A 13,689-nucleotide genomic window follows, 5' to 3' on the forward strand; every position below is an offset into this window, starting at 1 on the left:
CTTGGTACCTTCTGACTGCACTGGGGGCCCAGCCACTTCCTCTAAGGCTCCCCTCCCCCAGCAGCACCCAGTCTTCCAGAAGCAGCTGCCCTGCTCTTCCGCATGACAGGTGGGACCACTGCTGCAGCCCTGATACCTGGGTGCCCGCCACTCCCAGTGAGTCATACAGGCCTGGCCCAGCGCCAGTGTACCCAGGCTGCTTTCCCAGAATTCCCGGCCAGGGCCCAGTGAGGTCAACCCCTGCAGGTGGCCGGCTCCGAGACCCTTCCTCTGTCTGAGAGGCCAGCCTGGAGTCTTCTCCAGAAGGGCCTCTCCACTAGGGAATGGCATTTCCCCAGTCTGTCAGCCCTTGGCATTGCCTACTTAAAGGAATCTATTAGTTAATTTTAAAGTGTACAAAGGGGAAAAGAGGATTTCCCTGGTGGTTCAGTGATCAAGACTCTGTGCTCCCATTGCAGGAGGCATGGGTTGGATCCCTGGTATGGGAACTGAGGTCCCACATGCTTCACAGCGCAGCCAAAGAAAAAATATACAGAAGATAAAATCAGAAAATTTGTAAAACTACAAATGACTGATCAACATGTAAAAATACACTTGACTTCACTAATCATAGGGGATATGCATATTTTAAAACTGTTTTCTTTTCAAAAAGCATTTTTCTTTTATTGTGCAACATAACACATATAGAAAAGGGCATTAGGTATAAATAGACAACTGTGAGCAGGATGTTGGCTTCTTTTAGCTTGAGTTCCTCTGTTCATTTATGAGAGCTGTGGACTGAATGATATCTGAAGATCCTCCCAGCTTGGCCACTCCCTGAATCATGACTGTCAGACTTGATTTACTGCTTAATTTCCTTTGAGGTCGGTGGGGGTGGGGTTGATGTCCTAACCACCCTCTTTTCTCATTGGTAAGCAGGCACACAAACACGGAGTCAGCCTGCCTCCCAGTGCTGGCAGGTGGCTCCAAAAAGTTTGAAAGAGAAAACCAGCCAGAGGATAAATGCCCTGGGAGGGTCAAGGCAAGGCACAGGGTCAGCACCCGGGCTGTGAGGGAAGGAAGGTCTGTGAGGTCGGTCCCACCCCGCTGTCTACTGGTCCCCAGTGGACTGGGCCAGCTGTGAGCAGATCTGACTCAGTTCTTCAGGACCAGCTTTGTTCTAAGGACAATGCTCAATAATTTCATTTGGTTACCTTGAAGGGTCCCATTTCACAGATGGCACTGGTGTCCCAAGAGGGTAACTCGGGTTCCCAGTGCCTCATTCAGAGTTGATTGGCGTGTGGTAGGGCTGGCATGTAACCCTGCCCCCACCCCAACCCCCTAATCCTGAATCACAGTGTTTTTCTCAAAGCTGTGCTGCTTCAGGGAGCTTGACTCACCCTCAGCGTGTCTCCCTGGTCCCTATCCCAAGGGATCCCTTAGAATGAACTTTTCCCTTTCCTCTCATGACAGCCTCCAGAACCTGAAGACACTGGTCCTGTCCCCTGAGTGTTCCCTTCCTCTTTCTCTGACTCTGGGGGGCACAGTCTGAAGCTGTCTTGCTCTGGCTACACCCTTCAGAACATCTGTGAGATGATGGAAAGGATGGAAAGAAATGATGACCAGTTGTCCTGCTTTTGCACTGGTCCTTCCTAGTTTTAGCACCCAAACCCCTCCAGTCCCAGGTGGACTGTTATGGTTTCTTGGGACTGTCCCAGTTTTAAAAGTCCCACAAACCACTGACAGATACTAGTGTTTGAGATGTTAACAGCTGGTGTCTGGGGGAAGATAGAGGTGTGCAGTCAGATATAGTTGAGAAAAGCCACATCCCCCTCTTTCTTCCTGGAGAGAAACAATATCTGTTCTCATGGTAAAGGCTTTGAAACAGTCCTTCAGCATTTCCCAGACTTATTTGATAGATCCTTTTTAACAAAACACTTATCTCACAGAACTACTATCTTGCACAATAATGCTACATAAAGTTGCAACTCTAACAAGTATTGAACTCAATATCTGAGCTATGGTGTATTATTTCTAGCTGCTTTTTAAGCCACATAGTTAACTCATTTTACTCTAGCACAGCTGGGCCACATCTGCATTTGGTAGAAAGCATATCATTTGCCGGCTCACAGAGCATTTGGACTTTCCACTGAAGAAAAATCAGTTTACTTCTTTGAACCTCAGTTTCCTTCATCCTTCATCCATAAAGTGGGATTCATCAAATCAAATTCCATGGGTGGTGAGAAATTAAGAGGTAGTTATGTGAAAGCCCACAGCTCAGGGCCTGATGCTTAATAAATAACTGGTTGGGAATAAATGGAGATCTTTGAGAGTTAAGATGGCATGGGAAGGAAAAGTGGCCTAAATTCTGAGCCATGAGATGGCCCCCAAAAGAGTCAAGGAAAACCTGAAGGACAGCAAAAGTCCCTCCTCCAGAAGAAATAAATAGACTCAAACATGCAGTTCTTTAGGGGAAGAACTGGAGGAATGATTTAAATTGATCTGATGACTCTCAAACTTATATCATCTAACTTAAACCTCACTTCCGAGTTCCCTGGACAACTCTACCTGGGTTTTGAAAAAGTACCTCAAAAAATTAAATGGCCAAAGTAATTGATTTTTGACCCACTTTCCCCCCAGCAGCATTTTTCATAACATCCTTCACGTTTGTAAATGGGAGCAAACTTTACCTGGTTGCTTAAAGCACAAACACTTCGGAGTATCTTGATTTCTCTTCCTCACATTCCACACCCAATCTGTGAGTAAACCCTGGTGGCTCTGTCTCCAGGATCCATCCCCAGTGCAGCCACCTGTCACCATTCCCGGTGCGCACCACTAGTCCACAGGCCTTCACACTGACCCTGTGCAAAGGCTTCCTAACCAGCCTTCCTCGCCCCCAGCCCTGGCCCCCTCCTGTCTGTCCTCCATGCTGAAACTGTCTTCTGTTTTTTTTTGGTTGTGTGGCATGTGGGATCCTAGTTCCCTGACCAAGGATCAAACCTGTGCCCCCTGCAATGGAAACTCGGAGTTTTAACCACCAGACTGCTACGAAAGTCCCAGCTGCAACCTTCTAAAGCTTAAATCAGATTCAGGATCACGTCCGTGCTTAACACAGTACCCATGGCCCTCACTAGACCTGGAAATAAATCTAAACTGTTTACAAAAGTTGTCTGGCTTCTTCCCACGCCACTGATCTCTCCCCATTCTATTATATTCTGAGGTCCTTGCACAAGCCACATGGACCACAAGCTCTCAAAGCTGCAGCTTCTCTCATGGCCTTTGTACCTGTTGCTTCTTCCACTCAGAAGGTCTTCTCCTGCATCTTCAGCGCTTGTCAGTACCTGAAATTATCTTTGTCTTGTATTAGTGGTCATATATGTTGCATATCCCCACCCCACCCCACCCCCCACCCCTCCAATGCCTCAATAGAAGAGAATAGACGCTGTTGTCTATCTTGTTTACAGCTGTATCCCCAGAGCCCTGGGCAGGGCTTGAGTCACAGGAGAAGCTCAGTGTTTATTTGCTGACTGATTTGTCTGTGAGGACTATAGCTAAGATTGTTAGAACTAGAAGAGAAACAGTCCAAACTGATGGTTTCACAGAGCGGGAAACAGAGGAATGGATGCCAACTTATGCAAGCCGGGCTGGTTGTGCATAATCGGTAGGTTTCTTTTTCATAGGCAGTAGTAGCCACTCCAGTACTCTCGCCTGGAAAATCCCATGGATGGAGGAGCCTGGTGGGCTGCAGTCCATGGGGTCGCAAAGAGTGGGACATGACTGAGCGACTTCACTTTCACTTTTCACTTTCATGCACTGGAGAAGGGAATGGCAACTCACTCCAGTGTTCTTGCCTGGAGAATCCCAGGGACAGCGGAGCCTGGTGGGCTGCTATCTATGGGGTTGCACAGAGTCAGACACAACTGAAGTGACTTAACAGCAGTAGCAGTAGTCACTAATGGAGAAGGCAATGGCACCCCACTCCAGTACTCTTGCCTGGAAAATCCCATGGACGGAGGAGCCTGGTGGGCTGCAGTCCATGGGGTCGCAAAGAGTGGGACATGACTGAGTGACTTCACTTTCACTTTTCACTTTCATGCATTGGAGAAGGAAATGGCAACCCACTCCAGTGTTCTTGCCTGGAGAATCCCAGGGACGGGGGAGCCTGGTGGGCTGCCGTCTATGGGGTCGCACAGAGTCAGACACGACTGAAGTGACTTAGCAGCAGCAGTAGCCACTAAAGGTGAGGTTAGTTATTTCCCCCTACAATCTCCCTGCCAGGTTATCATGAATTAGGTATCAGAACAAATCCTGCTACCCATGTAAGCATCTATACAGCAAGCATTTACTAGCAAGAAGCCACAAAGCCAGTTCATACAATCTGTTATGTGAAGTCAGTGAAGCCCCAGTTCCCTGTACTTTTAGGTGTTCTGTCACCTTGCATGAAGGGTCCACTCAAGACAGATACAACAGGGACTTCTCTGGTGGTCCAGTGGCTAAGACTCCATGCTCCCAATGCAGGGGGCCTGGGTTCAATCCCTGGTCAGGGAACTAGATCCCACATGCTGCAATTAGGCTCTCGTACCACATGTAAGAGAAGCCTGAGTACTGCAACAAACAGCCGGCATGCTGCACTGAAGACCCAGTACAGCCTAAATAAATAAAATTAAAAATGTAAAAAAAGATTCAATCTCTTAAAAAAAAAAAAATACAGTATTCAGTTAGCTAGATGGTTACATTAGGAACCAGAATCCCTCAGGATTTGGGATGCCTCAAGGGTTTAGCCCAGTGCATCACCCTTAAGTAAGATTTTTTTACTCTGAAGAAAGAATGAGTAGTGCCCTCAGTCATTTTAGCCAACCCATACATCTTAGAGAAGGAAATGGCAGCCCACTCCAGTGTTCTTGCCTGGAGAATCCCGGGGACAGGGGAGCCTGGTGGGCTGCCGTCTATGGGGTCGCACAGAGTTGGACACGACTGAAGCGACTTAGCAGCAGCAGCAGCAGCATACATCTTGAATGCGACAGGCACACCTTGTTTTGCCACACTTCACTTTATTGCATTTGGAAGATACCATGTTTTTTTACACATTGGTTGGAGGGAGCCCTGTGTCAAGTCCAACAGCATTTGCTCACTACACGTCTCTGTCACATTTTGGTAATTGTCACAGTAGTTCAACTGTTTTCCTTATTTGTTATGGTGATCAGTGATCTGTGATGTTACTATTGCAAAAAGATTACAACTTGATGAAGGTTCAGGTGATGATTAGCATTCTTTAGCAATAAAGTATTTTTAAATTAGGCATAGACATTACATTTTTAGACATAATGCTACTGCACTCTTAATAGTCAATGGTATAAACCTATCTTTTATATGCACTGAGAAACAGAAATTCAAGTCACTCACTTTATTGCAATATTGGAACCCTCGAAATATCTCTGAGGTAAGCTGGCAGTAACTTCATCAAAGGATAGCTCATTTCTAACACCTGTTGTGCTAATTAATAAGCCAGGAGTTTCACTGATGCACTCATTACGGCACTCCCTATGCTAATCAGTATTGAGATAAGGAAAGCTGTGGGGCTGTGTTGAGCTCACTGGGTGTGACTGTGCACATCTCAGACACGGTGGGAGTATTTACACTATGGAAACTGGTAACAGAGTCCCCCTCCCCACCCACTACCAGAGAGCTAGTTATTTAACTTTGACCTGCATACCACTGGATAGCTGTGTCCTCAGGAATGTGACCTTTCTGAAAAAATTCTGACTGACTACCTCACCCTCATGACTACCTCTAGACTGGCAATGCCTGCTCTTTAGAGATTACCTGGGACCTTTACAACAATACTGATACCTGATATGCAGGTCCCTGTTGGTGGAGATGCTGACTTGACTGGACTGGGGTGGGGCTTGGAAATCAGCAAACACTGAAAGCTCACCACGTGGTTCTAAATTGCAGCCGGGGTCACACTCACGCCTGTATGTCACATTGGGTTGGCCAAAAATTTCGTTCAGCGTTTGTTTCTGTAAGATATTAGGGAATATGATTTATGCCACGTATTCTAACAAAGTTCATGACTAAACCCGGCTTGGCATCAGACCTGCTGACCCGCAAGCCAAGAGTTTCTGGCAAAAGGAGAGAAAAACTGGCACTTCCCTGGTGGTCCAGTGGCTACGATTTTAAGCTCTCAATGCACAGGGCCTAGGTTCGATCCCTGGTCAGGAACGAGATCCCACATGCTGCAACCAAGAGTTCACGTGCCACAGCTAAACATCCTGCGTGCCACGATGAAGATTAAAGATCCCATGTGCTGCAGTCACCCAGTGCAGCCAAATACATGAAAATAATTTTTTTTTTTTAAAGGAGACGCTGTCATGGCTTCTGAGATTTCAGTGTTTGCCAGGGTGACTGAGGAGTAGTCCATGGCACTTGTGATCAGGTCGGGGCTAGGGAGGGACAACAAACTTGCTCAGGAACTGGGGAAAGGCTGTGCTAGCCCCAAAGAGCTCCAGGCTTCCTCTGCAGAGGTGTCTCCGCCTCGTCACCCCAGGCATCATTGTACAGGGGCTCAGGGAGAGCTGAGAGGAGGTGCTCAAATGTGTGCATGTTATTAGGGAAGATCTGTAGAGGAGCGAGTGCAGCTAGCTAGAAGGCCAGGACTAAGACAGGGACAACTGAAAGAAAATCCCAGTAGGGAAGGAGGCTAGAAGGCTAACCCCAGGGAGAAGGAGACAGACAACCCCTCCAAGGGCATGGAGCTGAGTCAGCCCTCCTGGGGATGGAGCACCTCAAAGAGTGGGTGTAAGGTGAGGGCTGGTGAGGAAAATTAGTCCCGTAAAGAGGGGTAAAGAGTTAGTTTTTTCCTCCTTGAAGGACAGAATAAGGGCTTCTCTGATAGCTCAGCTGATAAAGAATCTGCCTGCAATGCGGGAGATCCCGGTTCCATTCCTGGGTCGGGAAGATCTGCTGGAGAAGGGATAGGCTACCCATTCCAGTGTTCTTGGACTTCCCTTGTGGCTCAGCTGGTAAATAATCCACTTACAATGTGGGAGACCTGGGTTTGATCCCTGGGTTGGGAAGATCCCCTGGAGAAGGGAAAGGCTACCCACTCCGGTATTCTGGCCCAGAGAATTTCATGGACTGTATAGTCCATGGGGTCTCAACGAGTTGGACACCACTGAGTGAAACCATTCAAAGGACAGAAATGACAACTTCTAACCTTGAGGTAGGATGCCTTTGAAGTCCCAGATTATTCATTTGAAGGTGACCCTCAGCAGTCCCTGGTTCCATGTCTCTACCCAACCTTGCAGGGTTTGCTCCCTTGTACCAGGAAACTGGCTTCCTTTCAACCCCTGGGCATGGCATTGCTTCCCTCCCAACCCAGACCTTACTTGCTTCCTTCTACAGTAAAACCAGCAGAACTTTGGGGGCTGGGCCGCCGGTCTCTGTCTCTGGCAGGCTTGGGAATTCAGATCCCGGGAATGGGACAAGAGTGCCATTCCCGAAGTCGCCACCAGGGACCCCACCCAGCCCTGCCTTGAACTCACAAATTTAATTCCTGAATGCCACAAACATGGATTGCCTGGTTCCCAAGTCCCCAGCTGAGCTAGGCCTGCGGGGAAAGGAAAACAGCAGTGAGTCAAGCAGGGGCCGTGGGAGACAGACTCACAGCCAGGAAGACAGACTTTGACCCCAGACAGAGGAAAGGCTGGGCGGAAAGAGGCTGGGTTAGACCTGAGCTGTGTGCAAGGGCTGAGGCCCCTGAGTTGGGGCTAGTGGGTGAGGGCTTTTCGGAGGAGGAGGTCATGGGGGCAGGGTTGCTACCTCACCTAGTCCCAGTGAAGGAGAGGATCGGAGACTTGGGGGAAAGCCTTCCACTGTTACAAAAGGAACTGTGGGGCCTTCCATGAGGGCCCTCTGCCCCACCCTGGTCTGCGGCGCCTTCCCAGATGCTACCTTCCCGCCTCGCTTAGACTGAACAACTCCATTTCCTTATTTCATTCGTGCCTTGCACACTTAACTGCACATTTTTTTCTAACGCTTTAAGCCATAAATTCCTGCTCTTTCCCCATGGTCTTCCCTCTTGACCGCAGTAGAAAGCGGGCATTCTGTGTGCCCCGAATGAAGCACACTAGCTCTCTGTAGAGACGCTCTGCACACTCTCTCCCACGCCCCCCAACGCGCCTTAGCACCAGCGCTTCCAGATTTGCCCGCGACCGGGTTCGCACAACCCTCGCCCCCGCCCCCGCCTTGGCCTCCTCTGGGTCCAGGGCCTCCGCCCCGCCCCAGGCCCGCCCCCTCCCCGAGCGCCCATTGGCCTCTGGGGCTGGTTGGTCCCGGGCCGGAGCTGTGATTGCAGCTCGCCGGTGTCAGTCCCCGAGCGAGCGCCGGTGGCGGGGCCGGGAGCCGGTCCGGCAGCCGCAGGTGGGGCTGCGGGCAGCGAGGGACCCAGCCCCGGAGCCCCCCAGGATGCCCCGCGGGGACTCGGAGCAGGTGCGCTACTGCGCGCGCTTCTCCTACCTCTGGCTCAAGTTCTCGCTCGTCATCTACTCCACGGTGTTCTGGGTGAGTGACCCCAGTCGGGCCCCGGGATGGGAGGGGGAGAACGCACTCCCTTGTTCACCCACACGATGCGCCGGGGGTGGGGAATGCGGGTTGGGTTGGGTGCAGACTTGTCTGCTCCAGGGAGGGGGCAGAAGCGCACAACTGGATTCTCGTCCCACTTTCCTTGGGAACCAGGAAATTCTGGCTGCTTGAGCTTAGCCTGAATTTCAGCCGCCGGGTGGGGAGCCTTAGAGCTTGTTGGTAAGGACTACGACTAAGGAGCTCCGCGTGGCTCACCTGTGTGCACCTGACCAGCAGTTTGGTTCTAGAGTCCACCAGCCTACGCTGGTGCGGTAGGCTGTGGTTACCACGTTGGCCGCTCCCGCCCCGCCTGCCGGGTGTTACTGAGTTCGCCTCCCCATCATTCTGTGGAGCAGTGGTCAGGCTTTGTGGTCTGGGGTTGGGAGACCTGGACTCCTTATCCTGTCCCACTATATACCTGCCGACGTCCCTGAGGATGCCTCCCCCTCGTGCCGCGGTTTCCTCTAGGGTGGAAGGAGGATGCTTTGTGGGAGGTGTGGTCAGGCGGATTCCACCAGAAGTGTCCGAGGACATCTCCAGCTGCTTTTAGGTGCTCAGAACTTTAAAAAGCCCCTGCACTTTACCTTCTTTTCTCTCCTGTTGGGGGACAGGATGGTTGTGGTTGGACATGAACCAGCTTCGAATCCTGCCACTACCACTTTCCAGCTGAGTGATAGTGAGGAAGTTACTTTATCTCCTGAGGCCATGGTTTCCTCATCTGCCAATAGAAACAGAGATGATACTCAACTTTCTGAATGGTTGTGGGGATTAACTGAAACAGGTCAAGTCCATTGCTTAGTACAGGGACCAGCAAAGAGCTCAGGAAGTCTCAGCCATTGTTATTATTATGGACAGGGGAGCTGGCCCTCCTGGTAAGCTGACCCAATAGACTGGGTTTCGCTATGGAGATTTCAGACTGGGCTGGGCCCCCTCCTAGAAATGAGGACTTCTTTCTACAGGCCAGTGCCAGCCCTGCCACTCTAGAATAGTTCCCCTGCCCCCAACATGCCACAGGGCAGACTTGCCCAGGTACCTGACACCCATCCCCTGCAAACACATGCACACTCTGGTCTCTTTCTCAACCTTCACTGAGTCTTTTCTTCTGGCGGGAAATGCTAGATCTGCCATCAGGTTTTCCTTGTGACCTCTCTGTGGATGTGACCTTACCTGGTGTCCAGATCCAGATTCTCGATTTGTTCTGTTACTGACTCAATGGGAGATCTTAGGCAAGTCACTTCCCTGTTTGGGGCCTCAGAGCTGTGAATTGACTCACCCAGCTCCTAGTTCAGTTCTCTGACTCTATGTAATGAGCAAGAGTGATGAGCGGTATGTATGGGGGCTGGAGGATGTAGCACAGACTCACTGATGGATGGTCCAGGGAGGCAGAAGTGTTTTGTTTTGTTTTTTAATATTTATTATTTTGTATTTTGGCTGTGCCAGGTCTTAGTTGGTGCACGCAGGAGCTTTAGTTGCCAACTGTTAGTTGCAGCATGTGGGATATAGTTCCTCAATCAGGGATCAAACCTGGGCCCCCTGCATTAGGAGTGTGGAGTCTTAGCCACTAGACCACCAGGGAAGTCCCAGGGGCAGACGGTTTTATATGAAACTGGGATGGGGATGATCTGAGCTGTCACTCAGTGGTTCTCTCTCAAAGTTACACCAGAATCAACTCAGAATTTTAAAAACACCCTAGATGCCTGGGCCCTGGCATACATATTTATTTAAACTTATTTAACCTCCCCAGGTAAGTGTATAATAAGTGTTAAAAACTGCCAGGCTAGATGGTCTCATGGGCCCCTTGATTCTGGGATTTTTTTGCCTGCTCCTTCTTTGTCTGGCCTCAGAAGCTCCTTCCCTGTAGGTCAGAGTTGGCAGGGAGAAGGCTAAAGTTGATGGGTGGGGAGATGGGGAAACAGGAGAAGACCAGGAGCCAGAAGGTGGGGGTTACTTTTTTGGCTTCACCGCTTCTCTCAACGTTGTCATTGTCAGTCGCTAAGTTGTGTCCGACTCTTTTTGACCCCGTGGATTGCAGCATGCCAGGCCTCCCTGCCCCTCACCATCTCCTGGAGTTCACTCAAGTTCATGTCCATTGAATCAGTGATGCCGTGCAACTGTCTCATCCTCTGCTGCCCTCTTCTCCTTTTGCCTTCAATCTTTCCCAGCATCAGGGTCTTCCAATGAGTTGGCTGTTTGCATCAGGTGACCAAAGTATTGGAGCTTCAGCTTCAGCATCAGTCCTTCCAAAGAATATTCAAGGTTGATTTCCCTTAAGATTGACAGGTTTGATCTCCTTGATGTCCAAGAGACTCTCAAGTCTTTTCCAATACCACAATTCGAAAGCATCAATTCTTTGGCACTCAGCCTTCTTTATGGTCCAACTCTCACATCCATATGTGACTACTGAAAAGACCATAGCTTTGTCTCCTAATTTCTTTGCATCTCCATTTTTCCATCTACAAAATGGATAACTGATATCCTGCCTCACACCTCACTAGATTGTTCTTAGGTTAGCCATGTGGGGAGAAGGTGACACGTGGACAAAGCAAGTGCTATAAAAAAGAAAGTCACACAGTTAAAACGAAACTTGAATTTTCAAGGCCCTGCTTGCCACTGTCCCTGCAGCCTTAAGAAAAGACCACTCTGTGGCCCTTGCTCTGTCTCTTCTGAAGCAGGATGGGACTCAGAACTCGGAATCCTCCCTTTTCAGCCACCTGAGACTGACTTAAAAAATCTTTAACTTCCCACCCCTGGAGGTATTAGTGCTTAATAATCTCCTTATGCATGCCAAGAACCCAGCCACCTGCCAGGGCAACTCCAGGTGCCAGAATTTGACTTCAGGGTGGAGGCCCAGTTTAAGTGATTTGTCTTAGACTGGGTTTGTGGTTATTTGGAAACCATTACAGGAAAGCTTATTAGCTCAGTGCCATCCCTTGGGAGGAGCAGTGGGGCCAAGGGTTACTTGCTTTGTAAGCCCAAGGAGCTAACATTTTCATCTCAGTATCTAAGGAGGTAAAAGTTTTACCATAGCTATGCACCTTCTGTAGGACTTTATGCTTTAAAACTTATTATCAAATAGGAAATGCAAGGACATTGTACAAAATTTAAATGTATGAAAGAGTAATCATCAGTTATAAGCCTTCCTCCAATCCCTCTCTGGTATGCCCTGTCCATAACTTTTGTGAGTTTCTTTAGTCTTCCTTTTTTTTTTTTGGCCTTGCCCTGTGGCATGTGGGATCTTAGTTCCCCAACTAGAGATCAGACCATACCCCCTGTATTGGAAGCATGGCATCTTAACCACTGGACTGCCAGGGAAGTCTCTGTTAGGAGTTTCTTGTGAGTCTTTTCTGAGATACTATCCTAGGCACAAACATGTGGATGTGTTATATACTCTTTTTTTCCCCCTGCATTCTGGACTTCCCAGGTAGCACTAGTGGTAAAGAACCTTACTGCCAATGCAGGAGACTTAATAGACATGGGTTCAATACCTGGGTCAGGAAGATCCCGAGGAGAAGGAAATGGCAACCCGCTCCGGTGTTCTTGCCTGGGAAATCCCATCGATACAGGAGCCTGCGGGCTACAGTCCTTGGGGTTGCAAAGAGTCAGACACGATTGAACACACACAGACAAAGTAGCATACTGTACACAGTTCTGTCCTTACCTTTTCACTTAAATTTAAATCCGTGTAAATTGTGGAGCTCTGATAGGGGCTGCCTCATTCTATTTGATGGCTGTGTAGAATTTACTGTGGGTGCATGCTAAGTCGCTTCAGTTTGTGTCCTACTCTTTGTGACCCCATGGACTGTAGACCGCCAGGCTCCTCTGTCCATGGGATTCTCCAGGCATGAATACTGGAATGGGCTGCCATGCCCTCCTCCAGGGGAATCTTCCTAACCCAGGGATCAAACCCACATCTCTTTTGTCTCCTGCATTGGCAGACAGATTCTTTACCACTAAAGAATCTGGGCTGTCTGGGAAGCCCAGAATTCACTGTAGGCTATGCCAAAATATATTTCATCAGTCTCCAGCTTGGGGACTCAGGACTAAAGATTAAGGACCAATCTTTAATTACTGCAAATAGTGCATCTTTGAATGTGTCATTTTGCACATGTGTGTGTATGTCTGCAGGGTGATTTCTAGAAGTGGAATTGCTGGGTTAAAGGCTATATGAATACATAATATACATATGGGTATGAGTCATCTTAAGTGTATACAACTTAGTGAAGTTTTACAAAGCGAGCATCACTGTATAATCAGCCCCCAGGTCAACCAACAGAACTGTCAGCAGAAGCAGAAACCCACCTTGTGTCCACTGCCAGTTGCTACCACCCCTCAGCAGTAGTAATCACTATTGGGATGTCTAATAACACAGAACAGCTTTGCCTGTTTTTGTATGTGCATTAAAACTTTTGATTAATGTTAAAACAGCCATACTAGAAGCTATAAGTATTATAAATTATTTATGTGTAATATTATATTACTTTAAACTGATTCACTTTTTAAACTTAAATTTATGTCCCCTGTGACTTGCAGGATCTTAGTACCCCAACCATGGAATGAACTTGTGCCCTTGGCAGTGAAAGCGTGGAATTCTAACCACTGGACTGCCAGGGAATTCCCTAAACTTAAATTTATTTTTAAAAGGAGGCTTTATATCACTACTTCCAACGGGGAAGGCTTCCTAAATGGTGCAGTGGTAAAAAATCCGCCTGCCAATGAGGGAGAAACAAGAGACTTGGGTTTGAGCCCTGATTCAGGAAGATCCCTTGGCGGTCTACATGGCAATCCACTCCAGTATTCTTGCCTGGAAAAGTCAATGGACAGAGGAACCTGACGGGCTACAATCCATGGGGTCACAAGAGTCAGATACGACTGAGCACACACACACACACACACACACACACACACACGCACACAACGGGGAACCAAAATTCCTCATCGAAAATAGCTGGTAACAGTGGCAGTAAATACAGTGCAGGGAACAAAATAACTATTAAATCCTAGCTAGATACTGTGCATGCTGGAGGCTGCGAACCCGAGGCTTGGCTGGGTTGTCCCAAAGGCAGGTTGGCAGATGTTTTGAGAGGCGTA

At 48.7% G+C, this 13,689-nt stretch overlaps 1 protein-coding gene across 3 annotated transcripts in view; it reads left to right on the plus strand.

Annotated features, from left to right (window-relative positions):
* Positions 1-8,329: 8,329 nt before the first annotated feature.
* Positions 8,330-13,689, plus strand: part of TSPAN15 (tetraspanin 15) — a 53,751-nt gene continuing 48,391 nt past the window's right edge. The window contains exon 1 of one of the 3 annotated variants that reach the window (XM_070781826.1): positions 8,330-8,541. In XM_070781826.1, coding sequence (XP_070637927.1) covers positions 8,446-8,541 — 96 coding nt within the window. In that variant the 5' untranslated portion in view covers positions 8,330-8,445. The remainder of the gene's footprint in view (positions 8,542-13,689) is intronic. The other 2 variants (XM_019954169.2, XM_070781828.1) reach the window with 2 other exon arrangements.

This window comes from Bos indicus, chromosome 28, assembly GCF_029378745.1.
Source record: "Bos indicus isolate NIAB-ARS_2022 breed Sahiwal x Tharparkar chromosome 28, NIAB-ARS_B.indTharparkar_mat_pri_1.0, whole genome shotgun sequence".
Lineage (NCBI taxonomy): Eukaryota > Metazoa > Chordata > Mammalia > Artiodactyla > Bovidae > Bos > Bos indicus.